Below are 14,776 nucleotides of genomic sequence, written 5' to 3' on the forward strand. Positions count from 1 at the left end.
AAGCTCTTTGCCAACGTCTGCGGTGACTCATTATGTCAGATCTTAGCAGTCATCTTTACGCGAAACGGCATTGTGCCTTCTCCACGTCTGCTGCAAGTTGCACCACATCCATTAGCAAATTAAATAATGTTTCAATCTAATTGCATGCAGAAAGTTAATTGCGTTTGTCAGGCAAGTTGAGTTGGTCCTGGAAATTGTGTTGTTGTTTCTGTTGCAGGCAGACGACAGAATTCCTGGGGGCCAAAGATTTGGGCAGATTACTTAGACAACCAGTTGTTCCTCATTTACAATGTTTATTACTCCCAGTTTGGAAAGCTCAATTCCAAAAACATTTATACATCAGTTACATGGCTTCAACAATCCAGAGCAACAAATCATTTGCACATTCTCTGCATGTTTCACTATGCTGAAGGACTTATGTCACACAAGATCCTTACAATCCAAACCCTCTCTGGGCAGTCAGAACTGGTGTAGCATTTGATTATGTGGGCTGTACCACGGTACCCAGGGCCTGTAGTTTAGTTGGATTCGCCACTTGAAAGTTCCACACATATTTATACATCTAGTTATACGAGCCAGTTATAATTTTTTTCCTGACTGTCTTTACCATAAATCTGAGGTTTTAAGAGTTAATCCTCTTTGTTCTGATGAGATTGAATTTATCCATAAAAGGTTGCAGACACACTTGGTTTCCACATCAACGTTTTACTAGCATGAGGCATTTGCATTCATATTGCTGATGTTCGCGTCCACGTCGCCGAACGAGTTCCCTAACCGTTCTGGAGCAGCACGTGCTCTCCCGGTTCTGATTGGACATCTATGATGCATATAGGATCAAATTGCATTTGGACGGATGAAAGGGAGTGGCTGAGAGGCCTAAAATGAAATGCCTTTTTCTTTCTAAACGCTGCACATGATTGATCAGCCTGCTTGGGAACCATTTTTATTCTGAGCCTTCTGTTCCGGGCTCAAATGAAATTGCACCGGCCATCTATATCGACTTTTTCTGAAACCAGATTATATGAGATTTTTCCTTGAAATGTAAGCTCCCGGTAACCTTCACTGTGTAGATACCCGAAGGAGGGGGCAGTTCAGATTTCTGTTTAGGTCCTACATTTCTGGTGCTGGTGCCTGTTATTTACAGCCATGTCTCCCATAGGACCAACCATCATAGAAAAAGCAGAGCCAGGAGTAAAAGATGAGTGAAACAGCAGGAGCTTTCCGGAAATGCCCGCACACTCAACAAAATAGTCAGGCCACAAATGTGAGCATATATTTCTCAATACATACTTTCATGTATGTTGGAATATCCTGAAAATGAATGCCAGTAAATATTTCATCTCAGTATACATCATTTTTGTATTTATACTCAATACATATATTTTTAACTATGAATAATATACGTTTTATAATATTTATCATTGTTGAGCATGCACTATATACATAGTTAATCTTGATTCTACTGTAGAAGTAGATATAGAAAACATAGTTTAAACGTAACATAAACATTGAAATATGTTTTATATGAACGCACACGCACACCCACACTATGTATGCATAATGGCCTACTCCATATTTCAACATTCGTACTGTATATCATGCTTTTGCTTACTGAAATTTTCATTTTGCATTAATAGCAAATACCTAGCCTTCTATGAATTAATTTATTTTTATCTGCTTGACTGCAGCATCCCAGCCTCAATACCCTCAATTTTCAGCAGAGGTAGTGCTTCCACAGAACCTTCCCCAACAGCGAACCACATCAGCAGGAAATTAAATATACAGTTTAGTGTAGAGTAGACAATCTAACAGGAAACATATATATGAAATCTTATCAAGTTGAGCTTGCAATTTAGCCATATTAATCAGAAAAAGGTGATGTGCTTATCCTATTTTGTTCTATTAACAGTGTTCTGCTGCATTGTTCTGTGTGGCTGTACTGTGCACTGTCATGTGCATGGAAATATTTTTATGCTGATTACACTTGGTTTTCCTTCAGGAAATTATTACGATGCAAATATCGTGCTGTTTGTGTTGTGAGAATTGACTTTGCTATGTTAGAGAAATTCTTTGTTCAGCGAACCCAAGCAATTGCAACAGGAATACAATTAAACAGAGGCCGACATCCTGATCTGCCTTGCATTAAAGTCTCATATGTAATTAAAGCTCTGTCTCCACAGGGGGTCCCACGGCCCCAGTGGCACACAGCTGAAACACAAGTCATGCTTTTCCCCTGGAGCACGGTGACACCTACAAACCTACAACACGAGAGACACAGCATATTCACAGTGCTCCCAGCTGAAAAAAAAACAGCTCAAGCTAGGTTTTGAAACAGCTGGTAGATGCTTGACCATCTACCAGCTCAGACAAACTATCAGCACCAGCTGGTTGACCAGCACATACCCAGCTAGACCAGATTATGACCAGCTCAATTTTCAGGCTGGTAAAGCTGGCACAGTTGGATTTTACCTGGACCCACATTGTAAAATTTTCCATGTAAGTCTGGCCCGTACTCTCCACCAAAAGCAATGTTTAGAGAAAATGTCATTCTATGATATCAAAATAATTCAATATAAAAACGTGTGTGTGTGCGGGTGTATGTACGTTTGCCTACGTGTGTGTATACAACGCGTGCATACACGGACAGAAAAAGTCTATCATTTTGTGATTAGTCATCTGCTGCGTGGTGGCTCTAATTTGAGAAACAAAGCAAGCAGGCCCCAGCCCTGGTCGCGGCTGCAGGGAGTGGCTTAATGGCTCCCTGGGTTGGTCAGATGATGGGGTGCTCAGCCGTTCCCCTTCCTGTCCTGTAATAAGCCCAGCTGCTGTGGTCGGCATGTCTGCGCTGACTCAGTTTCTGCTGGAGTCAAAGACATCGCTCGGTATCGCGCGGGGAGATCTAGATACGGGAGGAAGAGAAGACTGTTAAGAAAAAGAGAGAGATAGAGAGAGTGTGTGAGAGAGAGTGAGAGAGATGGCGGTGGCAGAGAGAGGGAGGGGGGCTGGAGACATAGATTTCAGACAGCTTCCATTACTGCTGAAGTCATGTTAACAGAAAGAGAGAGAGAGTGATAGAGTGTGTGAGAGAGAGTAGTGTGTGTGTGAGAGAGAGAGAGAGAGAGAGAGAGAGAGTGAGAGAGATGGGGGTGGCAGAGAGGGAGGGGGCTGGAGACATAGATTAGAGACAGCTTCTATTACTGCTGAAGTCATGTTAACAGAAAGAGAGAGAGGAAAAGAGAAAAGGAGGAGGAGAGAGCGAGGAGGAGGGAGGGGGAGGACTGACACGGGGGGAGAGAAAATAGAGAAGAGGTGTGGGGGAGGGAAAGAGATGGGAGAGGAGAGAGGGGAATAAAGGGGAAGGAGAGGAGATATAAAGAGAGATAGAAAGTAAAATTGGAGTTGGCAAGAGAGGGAGAGGAGAGTGAAAGAGAGAATGATGAGGAAGCAGATGGAAGGAGGATAGATAGATAGAGAGGTAAAGAGAAACACAGTGCATAGCTAATTAAGAGGGAGGGAGGCGGACTCCCACCCTTACCCTTCTGTCTCTGCTCCACTGAACAGTTGACAGTAATCACCCAGCCCCTAAATGACTGGTGTGGGGTGGAATTAATGTTGCTATAGCTGTGTGTGACTGTATGTGTGTGTATGTGTGTGCGCTTGTGTGTATTAGTGTACGCGCGTGCATGTTTATCAGTGGGTGTATGTGTGTGGTGTGTATATTAGCCTGTGTTTATGTGTGTATTACACTGTGTGTGTATGAGTGTGTGCATGTGTACGCATACATATTTGTGTGTAAATGAATAATGTAGCAGGGCGTTACTGAGCACGTGCGAGGCAACCCTCTCGGCCTCCGGGGATGGGAGTGGGCGGGGCCAGTGAAGGGCGGTGCTGCCCGTAGCAGAGAGCTAGTGGGATGTTAGCGGGAGCGGAGGAGAGGAGAGGAGAGGAGGGAGAGGAGAGGACAGTGAGGAGAGGCAGGAGGGGCTCAGGGCAGACAAGATGAGGTGCAACAGGGTGCTACAGCTGACGTGCTGACAGACAGGAATGCCTACCGGACACAGAGAAGCCCAACCATGACAGCCATGCTAAGCCCCAAAATCAGACAGACCAGGAGAGGTGAGTGCAGTCTCCCTTTTTGTAGCTTTTCACAATGGAGCTTGTGTCTGTACCACGCAGAAGCTGTACGGTAACACTGTCTCGAAATGCTAACTCCTTTTTGCCGTCTGTTCACTGGCTGCTAAAAGTTAATGAGGTCCGTATTGTTTTAAACATATCCTTTTATGTAGATGTTTCTACTTTGAGCTTTTGGTCTTATATGTAATTGTCTTTTCTCTGTACATGTTTATAAGTGTAGCTTGTTTTAACCGGTCTGTTTGAGCTCCAGATACTGTAAGGCCCAACCAGATAATTATGCAAAATAACCAATGTGTGGTTTTGTTCTGTATACATTTATGAATGAGGGTATAATTTAAATTAAAACATACCTGCCTCTTATTGGTAAAACATGATAATCTAAAACCTTGCTTTATGGAACAAATTATCCTCAGTAAAAAATAACAATAAAAGTACACATACAGATTATATAAAACTATGTTCTTACCTGAACACATTGTGTTCCACATCACAACAGCTGAATGTAGAACTCCATCAAATGAAGCACATTTCCTCTAGTGTGGCAGGCCCTGTAGTGTACAGATAGACCAAGGATTCACTCAATAGCCATTTCTATGTAAGCCTGAGTGCATCTTGCAAATCCATCTCTATGGGCTAAAAGGGCAACCTTTTTACTGAACCCTAATCTAATCGATACCAGTGGGGCAAATAAACACACATTCAGACGGCTATAACACAGAGCATAAAGGATGATGTCATTAGTGTCGTGACACGGAACGCATCGTGACCAAATATGGGTAGGGGCAGTTGTGATGTCCGTGTTTCTCTCCGACAGTAAAAGCTATTTGGGGTGGATCATCTTCCTGCTCAGAAACTCAATGCAGCGAGGAGGTCCTAAAGCAAGCAAGCTCTCCATCGTCGTTTGTCAACGTCAGCCACCTCTGTACAACAGGCCGCTATTTTAGAGTGACGAATGACTCGAAAACCATCCCATGAATTGATACGCTATTCAAGATGAATATGATTCCCGGCTTCAGTCTGACGCCAGGCTAGCCCCCCTGACACGGTTGCTCCAAGCAAATTGATGTAAAATCAATAAGCCAATATGTAAGCCAGGGGGATGGACGATGGATGGGAAGATGGAGTCTGAGGCTAACAGAATTATACGGCTCGCCGGCCAAAAAGAGTATGTACAACAACAATATGTTGAGGCTACTGCTAGGTTGCTTTAAAAAGTGTAATTTCATCTCAGGAATTTGGACAGACTAACAAAACAGGTGTGTATAATTCAGATTAGAAAGTAACAGATGTAAGCACTAAGAACATTAAAGCAACAGTATGATGTCCAGTCAAAAGAATGGAAAATTCAAGAGACAAATTCAAGACACAATTTCCTTCAACGTGTGACCTTGTGGTACTCACAGAATGGTGAATTCCCATGTGTGTGCAATGAAAATGACAACAGGAGAGGGGATGTATGAATCATCAGACAGGGAAATCGTAATGGCCTGGGATTAGAGTTCTGGGAATTGCGTCTGGTTCTACTCAGTCTGGTTATTCAGTTAAGGTTCTTGAGAGTGTAACATGAAATGCATCTGTTGTTGCACAGACCGCACAGTTACAGAGGGAAAAACAAAAAGTCAGGTTTGTGAGAAATCAATGCTTGTGGATTGAGACGTGAAAGTCCCCACCAAGCACCGTCCGCAAAACGTATCAACAGAGCGAAGGGGCCAAGCAGGGCCCAGAAAATGTGAGTCAGATTTTTCCGGCAAACCCCGTTTGCTGGCCGAGACAAGGTGGCGTTTCATTTCCTGTGTCTCGTACAAGCCCTCTGTGTTGTGGAGGGAGAGACAGACGCAGTTTACTTCCCTCAAACACAAAAATCTTACGAAAAACACAAGACATGATAAAAAGCTATTGGCCTCTGTGATCTTTCAGAGAGGCAAGCAGTCATGGAAAAATGCCTCTCCATACAAAGTCATGAAATATTCAGGACACATTCAGAAATATGTGTAGGTTAGGGCATCTTGAAATATTCAGGAAATTTACTTTAAATTATTTCATCATTTTCTACTGCTCTAAAGGGATGCTTTATAAATGTATGCTGAAAATGCGAAGCACTGTGTTGTTCCTCAGAAAACAGCTGTGAAATTATGCTTTTTTAATCTCAGTTATACTGTATTGGAATTTGAAGGTAAAAAAAAATTCAGGCTTTATCTCAATCGAATTTCCTTTTTAAGTACATTTTGTTTGTGGGTAGATAAATATATAACATGCCTCGGGCAGCCAATCCAGGTTAACAGCATCCAGGCTGATAACACTTCCTTTTGATGCTTCTAGTCACAGTGAGGCATCTTAAATTGATAAGAATTTGCTTCATGGCCATTGAAGCCTTGTGATCCTATCCTCATTCCACCATTTTAGTTCTGTGGCAGAATAGCTATTTTATAATATAATAGATAAGGAAAGGCAACTAGACCCGTTTATGAAATAACTTGTTACGTTTTGTAACAAGTCAAATCGAATATTCGATTATGAGCGTCGGTTAGCTCCTGATGCTTGCTAATTGAAAAGAGGAAATGCTCATTTAAACGTGTCCTCTGCGTAAGGGTGCTGGTAAGACTGCACGTTAAGCCCCCTCCCCCCACCCTCTCCTGGCGAGGCAGTCAGGAGCATGAGCAGAATTTTTAATGGGATTCAAAAGGCTTGCCTGCAAATGTGAAGACAAGCAATGTGACAAACAGACCTGGTCTTCTGATTGGACAGGCCCATTATGGGGCCTGTTTACTGAGGCAGATGGACTGCATATATGCAGGCACGCACACACACACACACACACACACACACACACAAACACGTACACACACACACCTAACGTGCCCTTTCCGTCAGCAGACAGAATTGTCAGAGTGCAAAAAGAGGGATTATTGATTTTTCACCAGGCAAGCATTGATCTGCAGTTCCTGGCGCAGAGGGGGAACAGAGGACCTGGCAGAAATGGTGTCTTCAAAATTGATTTTGACAAATAATCCATAATAGGATGCCAATTTTTTCTCCTATTGGCATTGCTTAAAACATGTTTAAATCTCACTCTGTTAACTGTGCTTTTCATGCAGTTTTCATATGTTTAGGAAATATGGATGTTTTTCTCTCAGTTCAATTGAAAAATTTGATGTAGATCTTATTCATTTAACTTTATTGATTTATATTTGAAGGCTCTGATATCCCCACAGTAATATAATTATAATTTTATCATAACAGAGACTGGCACAGTTAACACACAGTTTTGCTCATTAAGCCCCATATCATGACTCTATATTGGAGTCAGCAGGTCCAGGGCCATACCCTCTTTATCACGCATGGTAGGGGTCATAGCCCTAACCCTAAGCCCAGAAGAGGAAGTCCATGGCACCATAGGAAAGTAAGGGCAGTGCACTGAGGCAGTTCTCCCCGGCTCTCCCTCCTCCAGCCCGGTCGAAGAGCATGGTGATGGGAGAGATGTCCCAGGGCTCCGGCCGCCCCTGCTCCCCCGGCCTGCCAGGGGGCGCTCTCAAGGCCGGCTGGCTGAAGAAGCAGCGGAGCATCATGAGGAACTGGCAGCTCCGCTGGTTCGTCCTGCGGTCCGAGCAGCTCTACTTCTACAAGGACGAAGAGGAGACCAAGCCGCAGGTACGTGTAAACTGCTGCTCACGCCTGCGGGTGGCGTCAGGGCTGTGACTGATTTGCCGGTTCTGGAGCCTCACAAGCCGCCCGGTCTAAGTTTGGACCTGGAGAACCACAGGATACAGGATACCTTACTTGGGTCAAAGTCGGTGGCTAGCTCGATGGTGAAAACTGGACTGAGATTTCTTCCCTCCCTCGGGGAGTATTTTCTCTCCACTGAGGAGGTTTTTTTTACCTCTTGTGCTTGCTATTTGTGGGTTCAGGCCTGTTTTTTTCCTTTTTTTGTCCTGTTACTCTGTAAAGCATCTTTGTGACAGTCTTGTTTCTCCAGGTGTTGAGGACGTTAGTTCATTAACAGGACTGTTTCAGACGTAAACTCACAGGAATAGGTGTGATGAACCTTCACAAGCGAGGTACACATTCATATGATAAGGGCCTTCAATCTGTGCATTTACCTTTGATGACTATAGTCCCCTCAACGGTTAATCTGAAATACATTTTAATAGCACCCTGAAATCAGGTTACATGGGAGTAAAAGCATTATGGACAATAACTCACCCCTCATTAGATCAAAGCAGGGATTAGTAATGTAGTGTTTTGGTGTTAAGGGAAACAGATGTTATGCATAAAGCTACAAAGCCTTTTTTCTACACTGCGATGCTACTTGGCAGGATTGGATAAATTACTAGCTGTAAAGTAGCAGTTAAATTGGACTGCTTCCACTAACACCCATACTTTCAAACAGGCTGCTCTTTTCAAATGCTCATAGCGGCCCTGACACCATTATAGATTTTTACAGCTGTTTCACCAAGGCCTTCCAGCGCTTTAATTTGGGCCATAAGTAATCAATGGCTTTCCAAGAAAGCAAGCTCTTCATTCTCAGATGGCAAATGACTGGAGCCTTTTGAAATTCTCTTCAAAATGAAAAACTGTCAATACTCATACATACATCATGGATCCCCCCCCCCCCCCCCCCCCATCCTTTTAATGTAGCTGTCAGAGGCTGAGTGGGGAGTGTCAATCTGGCCCGTTTTCTCCTCCTAATCAATAAGATTACAGGCAGAAAGCTTTATAGGCAAACCGCGGAGTGTATATCATTCCCACAGAACAATGGAACAGGTGGAAGGGTGAGGGTACTGCCCTCATCCTCCATTAAAATAGCCGGGGGAAAAAAGCTAAGATTGCTCACTTTGATGGTTCAATGAGGCATAGCATAGTACATGGTACATGGTAAAGAATGAATTTTGAAAACATTCTCAGCTTGATAGAGGTTGGTAGAGTGTGGAATATAGGGTGTAAGCAATGGAGTGGGTGGTTTAATTAATGTCACATCCACCACGCATGTCTTGTGTGTTCTGGTGCTAAACACATTTTGACAGCTAGGCTATGCCATCTTTGTTATTTCACTTCTACTCTGTAATCACGGAGGGTCATTTGCCAAATGGCCCGCTCTTCATAATTGGAATTCCACTTTACAACATCCACCATTTCAATAAGGGACAGGACCATGACCCTGTGTATGGTGGGTCAGATATGGAAGGTAGTTAGGCCTTAGATCTAGGGGCAGTGTTTCAATGGGCTGATGTTTTGCGCTGCTCCTGCAGTGATTGCAGTGTTTAGTGATAACTAGGCTGCCTGGTCTTATAATTGAAGGTCTTCAGGATCAGAATCCTTCCTCCCAGTGGAGAGGATTAAACAGAAAGGGCTTTAAGAATTGTGCTTGCTTCTGATTCATTTCTGATGCATGAAGGTTGGAGATCATTATATGCATTATTTATAGCGTGCTCTCACTTAACTTGCCATTCCCTGATTAAAAATGGAATAGACAGTGGATGTACGACTTGAGTGGCTCTCACAGAGTTCTTCCTGAATTGTCATTCAGGACTTGTTTCTGAATGCCTCTCGTTGAATAGCTAGATATCTGTAATGGTTTCCATACTGAGTTGTGATGTGTTGTTGTTCTTCCTTCTCTCCCTGAAGGGCTGCATCCCCCTTCATGGCAGCCAGGTGAACGAACTGACTGCCAATCCAGAAGAGCCAGGACGTCACCTCTTTGAGATAGTTCCAGGTGAGATGGCCTGTTGAAGCCCTCACATGCTGATTATCAGCATGTGAGTATCTGCCAATACCAGAATGTTCTCATTATCTTTTTGAGGAAAATAAACCTTCCTTTTTCGCCTGACTTGTTCTGGTTGAACTCTCACTGAGCTCAAGGCTGTTAAACTGGGAAAATGTCAACACTGTTTTTGGTTAGTCAGCAGGGGGAGCACACTAGCTTGTGAGAGCCACTACCATTAAAAACATTCACTGCCTTGTAATGGATGGTATAGTGATTGAAAGTAGTTTCTGTTTTCTGAAGTTTCCTTACACAGAAGATATATACTTCCTGCTGACTGAAGTATACCATCTCTCGCTCTCTCTCTCCCTCTCTCTCTCTCTCTCTCTCTCTCTCTCTCTCTCTCTCTCTACCCTTCCCTCATCTGCTGGGGTTTCTGAGAATGGAAAGTGACTGCGGGAAGGGGCAGACAGCTTACAGTTGCCTGTGAGTGGAGTCAGAGTTCATTACTGTTCGTCACAGATAACATCTCTGTTTGCCCAGACAATCTATGGCCTCGCCTGGAGCATATGAATTATAGAGCCCATCCAAATATTGGTCGGGAGTCACCGTGTCAGTAGCTGACATTTAACCATGATGGCTGGGCGGTATCAGGGCGCCTGCTACTTCACACTGCAGGCTCAGCAGAAGTGGTGTGAAAGGTATTAGATGACATTTAAGCAGACGACAGTGTTTCCTTGAAATTCTCTCACTTCTTTACCTTCCTGCTTTTATTTCACCTGTACAGTATAGCTATATGCAGTACTGCTAGATCTTTAAAATATAAATTTGGTCTTGAGATATATATATATATATATTTTTTTTTTTATTTATTTTTTTTTTTTTAAATATTTTCTGCATTAGTATCTCAGTACCAAAGAGCAAATTTTAGATTTACAAACATTCATTTTACAAAATGTAAATATCACAGTGATTTTTTAAATTTTGTTAAAAATTTTAAGTACCATATTAAGTAACAGACCACCTTTTAGATAAGTCTCGGATTACCTGGATAGCCAGAAGCAAGCGACACAGCCAAAGTCTGCCAGACAGTGTACCTAAGAGAATTGATGCAGTTTTAAAGGCGAAGGGTGGCTACAACAAATATTAGTTTTGTTTTGAACTGTTCATTGCTCTTTATAGTATATATTTAGATATTTAAAATGATAGATTCTTTTTTTTTTTTTTTACCATTTAGAATTGTTTTCCATGTTACATTTGCTAAAGGAGGGTAGCCCTGCTGAAAAAAAATACAGCTCAAGCTATGTTTTGTAGCTGGTATTTCAAGCTGGTCATAGCTGGATTTTAACACACATACAGACATGGACTTCAGCTATACACAGAGATATGTTTTCAAGATGGTTTCTTGAGAAACCCAGCCCAATCCAGGTATTTGATGTGTTCCATCTCCAGCTCATCTGATGCAACTAATCAAGCTCTTCATTAGTTGCATTAGGTGTGCTAATTGAGATGGAATACATCAAATACCAAGAAACTGCATTCTAGCATACTATTCATACTAAATTTAAGACTGATTTTCTTAGAAATTTAGTAAGAGTAGGCTAATTATACGGTTTCAACATAGCCCTAGATTTGGCTGGGTGTATCTGAGGAGAGGTCTGGGAACCACTGTATTACAGTAAACAGCCCAGTACCTTAATGCAGAGCAAAACACCAGCGCTCTATCCTATTCCCTGGCTGCTTTTATAATAAAGTTCTGACTTCTGCAGATAGCTGGTCTGCAGCTTTATCACACAGCAGAGGGTTTCTTTGTGATCCGCCCTTTGTTTGTTGCCGCCCGGTGGTGTATCTGCCTGTGTGTTTTATTTATGACTTGCAAATATGGCAAGCTGGTGCAACGTCCGTGAAACTTTGCTGGCGAAACGTGGATGTACGGACACTGAACCGCAGGAATTTCAGGGCTTAGCCTTTTTTACGATTTCTGTAAAGTAGAGGCCAGTTTGTTTGCATTCTGGTCACACTTTGCAAACTCCTCTTTCCCAACTTGACCTGAAAAAGCCACCCCAAGCATATGCGTTTTTTTTAGTTTTTTTTTACAAGATATTAGATTCTCGTTACAAGCTGGAGGAGATGGCTTACCATGTTCTGCTTTAATGAGAAACACGTTTTTCCCCTTTTCACTTGCTTCTGCCTGTAATCAGCTTATATTCACGGGTGTCTGATTTCCCAGCTCTGAAGTGAACAACAATTCCGCATGCTCGGAATGAAGTTTTAATTACATTTGAAGTTGAAGGACAGTTTGTTTTTGCCATATATAAAAAAATATATATATTTTAAAGAGCTCAAATCCAATAGGAATCCTATTGGAAAGTAGTTAAATTAAAGGAGTTTTATTCATACTTGGAAAGGCCTAGCCCCTATGCCTCCTCCTGTATCTTATACTGTAGTAAGGGTTCCCAAAATGGGTGACTTGCCATTCAGTCATGAGAGGAGTTGTGGATTACGATATACAAGTAGTAATAAGTTATATACAATACACTTAATGTGAAATTATACACATACCGCTAGTTAAACCGCACATTCTTAGGTTTATATGAATTTAAAAAAATATTCCATATTTGACTTTTAATATGCAATATATGTAATAAAGGGTGGGTGACATACATTCTCAGAAAATAAGGTAAAATCAGGGAAACCTACTTGGCAATAAATTATTAATCTGTACTTTTTTGCTTGTAAAGTTACTTATTAGTACCCAAACTTTTAGGGTACATTTGGAAAATGTGTTCCTTTATTTCTGAGAGCGTCCATTCTATTTGCTTATTTAGTGAGTCCTGGGCTAAGGATGTACAGGAACCCATGCCCTGAGGCTAATAAGATATTTGTTTTATTTTCCTTTTTTTGGGAGGGGAGGGGGACATGTCTACAGTATATCTGACTCATGACCTGACGTCAATAGAATTTTATTGACTCTGTGGGGGTGGTGCTAGAGGGTGGACATTCAGTCAGAATTAATTGTTCACTATCCACATGATAAATCAGAACGTGTCGTTTCACTGACCGCTCTCCCTCCCTGCATTTTTAGTTCTATCATCTAGCATTTCTCTTATCTTGATGATAAATGAGTAGTGTACCCATCTCATGTGCAGTGGGTTTGTTTGCATGATAAACTCAAGGCAGCGTACAAATACCATTTTCCATTCCACCTTATTCTAGTGATATTCTGTGGCACCAGATCAGCTCCAACTAATGGGAAAGTCGAGCAGCCTGACACAAATCATCTTGGACGGATGCAAGCTGCTGTTTTAATGGACTTCAATGAAACCATTTTTTATCTTTACACAATGACGACAATTATTCTTCTGCCACTGCAGAGATTACGATCCTGTGCTTATCTCTCTTCTGAAAGTTACTGTTCCCATTTTCTTTTTGATCTATTCGGCAGTATATTATCTCTCCGAGGATAACCTCAAAAACTGAGAGACCGGAGATTAATATACGGGCGATGTTTTCCAAACAGTTTTTTTCTGAACCGGGAGGGAGAGGACAGCCGTGAGATTTCTGGAGAAGGCAGACATGAAGGATGGGCTGCGTGTCTCACCGGTCTCTCTCGGCTCGTTCGCCCCTGTTTAGTTCTTCCTGGCAGCACGGACAGCTGGGCCACATCAGGAGAGGACAGAGGCGGGGGGGCCCTGGCCTGTGCAAACGCCACCACTTAGGCTAATTAATAATTGGGGCCGGTCAGTTGTTTGGCCAGCGCACACATAACCTCCCACTCCCTTGGGAGGTGTGTTTGCCGCCCCATCCCCCTGCCCTTACCACGGTTCGGTCAGACTGGTCTTCCACAGCTGACCTGAGCTAAGCCTGAGAGGCACCAAGGCAGCTCCACCATGGGCAGGCATTCTGCTGTTACCTAGTCCACCATGGGCAGGATTCTGCCATTACCTACTCAACTATGGGCAGGAGTCTGCCATTACCTAGTCCAACATTGGCCAGGCATGTCGCCATTACCCAGTCCACCATGAGCAATTGAGCTAGCATTACCTAGTCCACCAAGGGCAGGTATGCTGCTGTTACCTCATCCAGTGGTTCCCAAACCTCTCTGCGAGTACCCCCAGCCGGTTCAGGTATTTGATGTGTTTCACCTCAAGAACACCTGATACAGCTAATTAAGCGTTTGATTAACTGCATCAGGTGTCCTTGAGGTGGAACACATCAAATATCTGGACTGGCTTGGAAACCACTAACCTAGTCCACCTTGAGCAGGAATGTTGCCATTACCTACTCAACCATGAGCAGGCATGCTAATGTGACTTAGTCCAACATTGTTTCCAATAGCTAGTCAAAGATTACAGGTACAGAACACGTTTTCACTGCACAGGATGCCAAAATGAATTCAATGGCATTATCTTTTTTCAGTTTTTTTCATTAGCATAAATCACGGATGTGGCCATTTAACGTGGACAATGTCTAAAGCACCCGAAAGGAGTAAAGTTGTGTCAGTTTGCCTCTTCAACATTGTAAAGTGTTAAATTTATTCACAAGAAGTCAATTGCGCAAGGTCTGAAAGATTGTTCTATGGGAACTTGTTGGTTTGTTAAGGAATAAACCTGGGCCATTTAACAGGTTCTACAAATTTTTATTATTTTTGTGTCAGTGATGATTTGAGCACTGAAAAACATAACAATTCAAACATAATGAATGCATACTGTAGCTTTTTCATTGTTCATTTTTTGTTTATTAGTGGCAACTTTCTGGTGAGGCTTTGCATTGTTTTAGGCAGAGCTGAACTTGGAATGTCGGTCCTGTTTTCGTGCCTCACATTGAAAGGTCTACCCACTTTATGTGCATAAAAATGTCAGGGGAAAAAAATGCAAACAATGCATCCGTTCATAGCAAGGCTGTACTTGACAGGAGCAGTGAAAGCCTGGGTCAGAAGCAGTA

General features: G+C 42.6%; 1 protein-coding gene across 1 annotated transcript in view; it reads left to right on the forward strand.

Annotated features, from left to right (window-relative positions):
- Positions 1–3,938: 3,938 nt before the first annotated feature.
- si:dkey-191m6.4 (rho GTPase-activating protein 22) overlaps positions 3,939–14,776 on the forward strand; it is a 29,914-nt gene continuing 19,076 nt past the window's right edge. The window contains exons 1-3 of the mRNA XM_061232929.1: positions 3,939–4,116; positions 7,583–7,782; positions 9,757–9,844. Of these exons, the coding sequence (XP_061088913.1) occupies positions 4,074–4,116; positions 7,583–7,782; positions 9,757–9,844 (331 nt within the window). The 5' untranslated portion in view covers positions 3,939–4,073. The remainder of the gene's footprint in view (positions 4,117–7,582; positions 7,783–9,756; positions 9,845–14,776) is intronic.

Source organism: Conger conger, chromosome 2 (assembly GCF_963514075.1).
Source record: "Conger conger chromosome 2, fConCon1.1, whole genome shotgun sequence".
Lineage (NCBI taxonomy): Eukaryota > Metazoa > Chordata > Actinopteri > Anguilliformes > Congridae > Conger > Conger conger.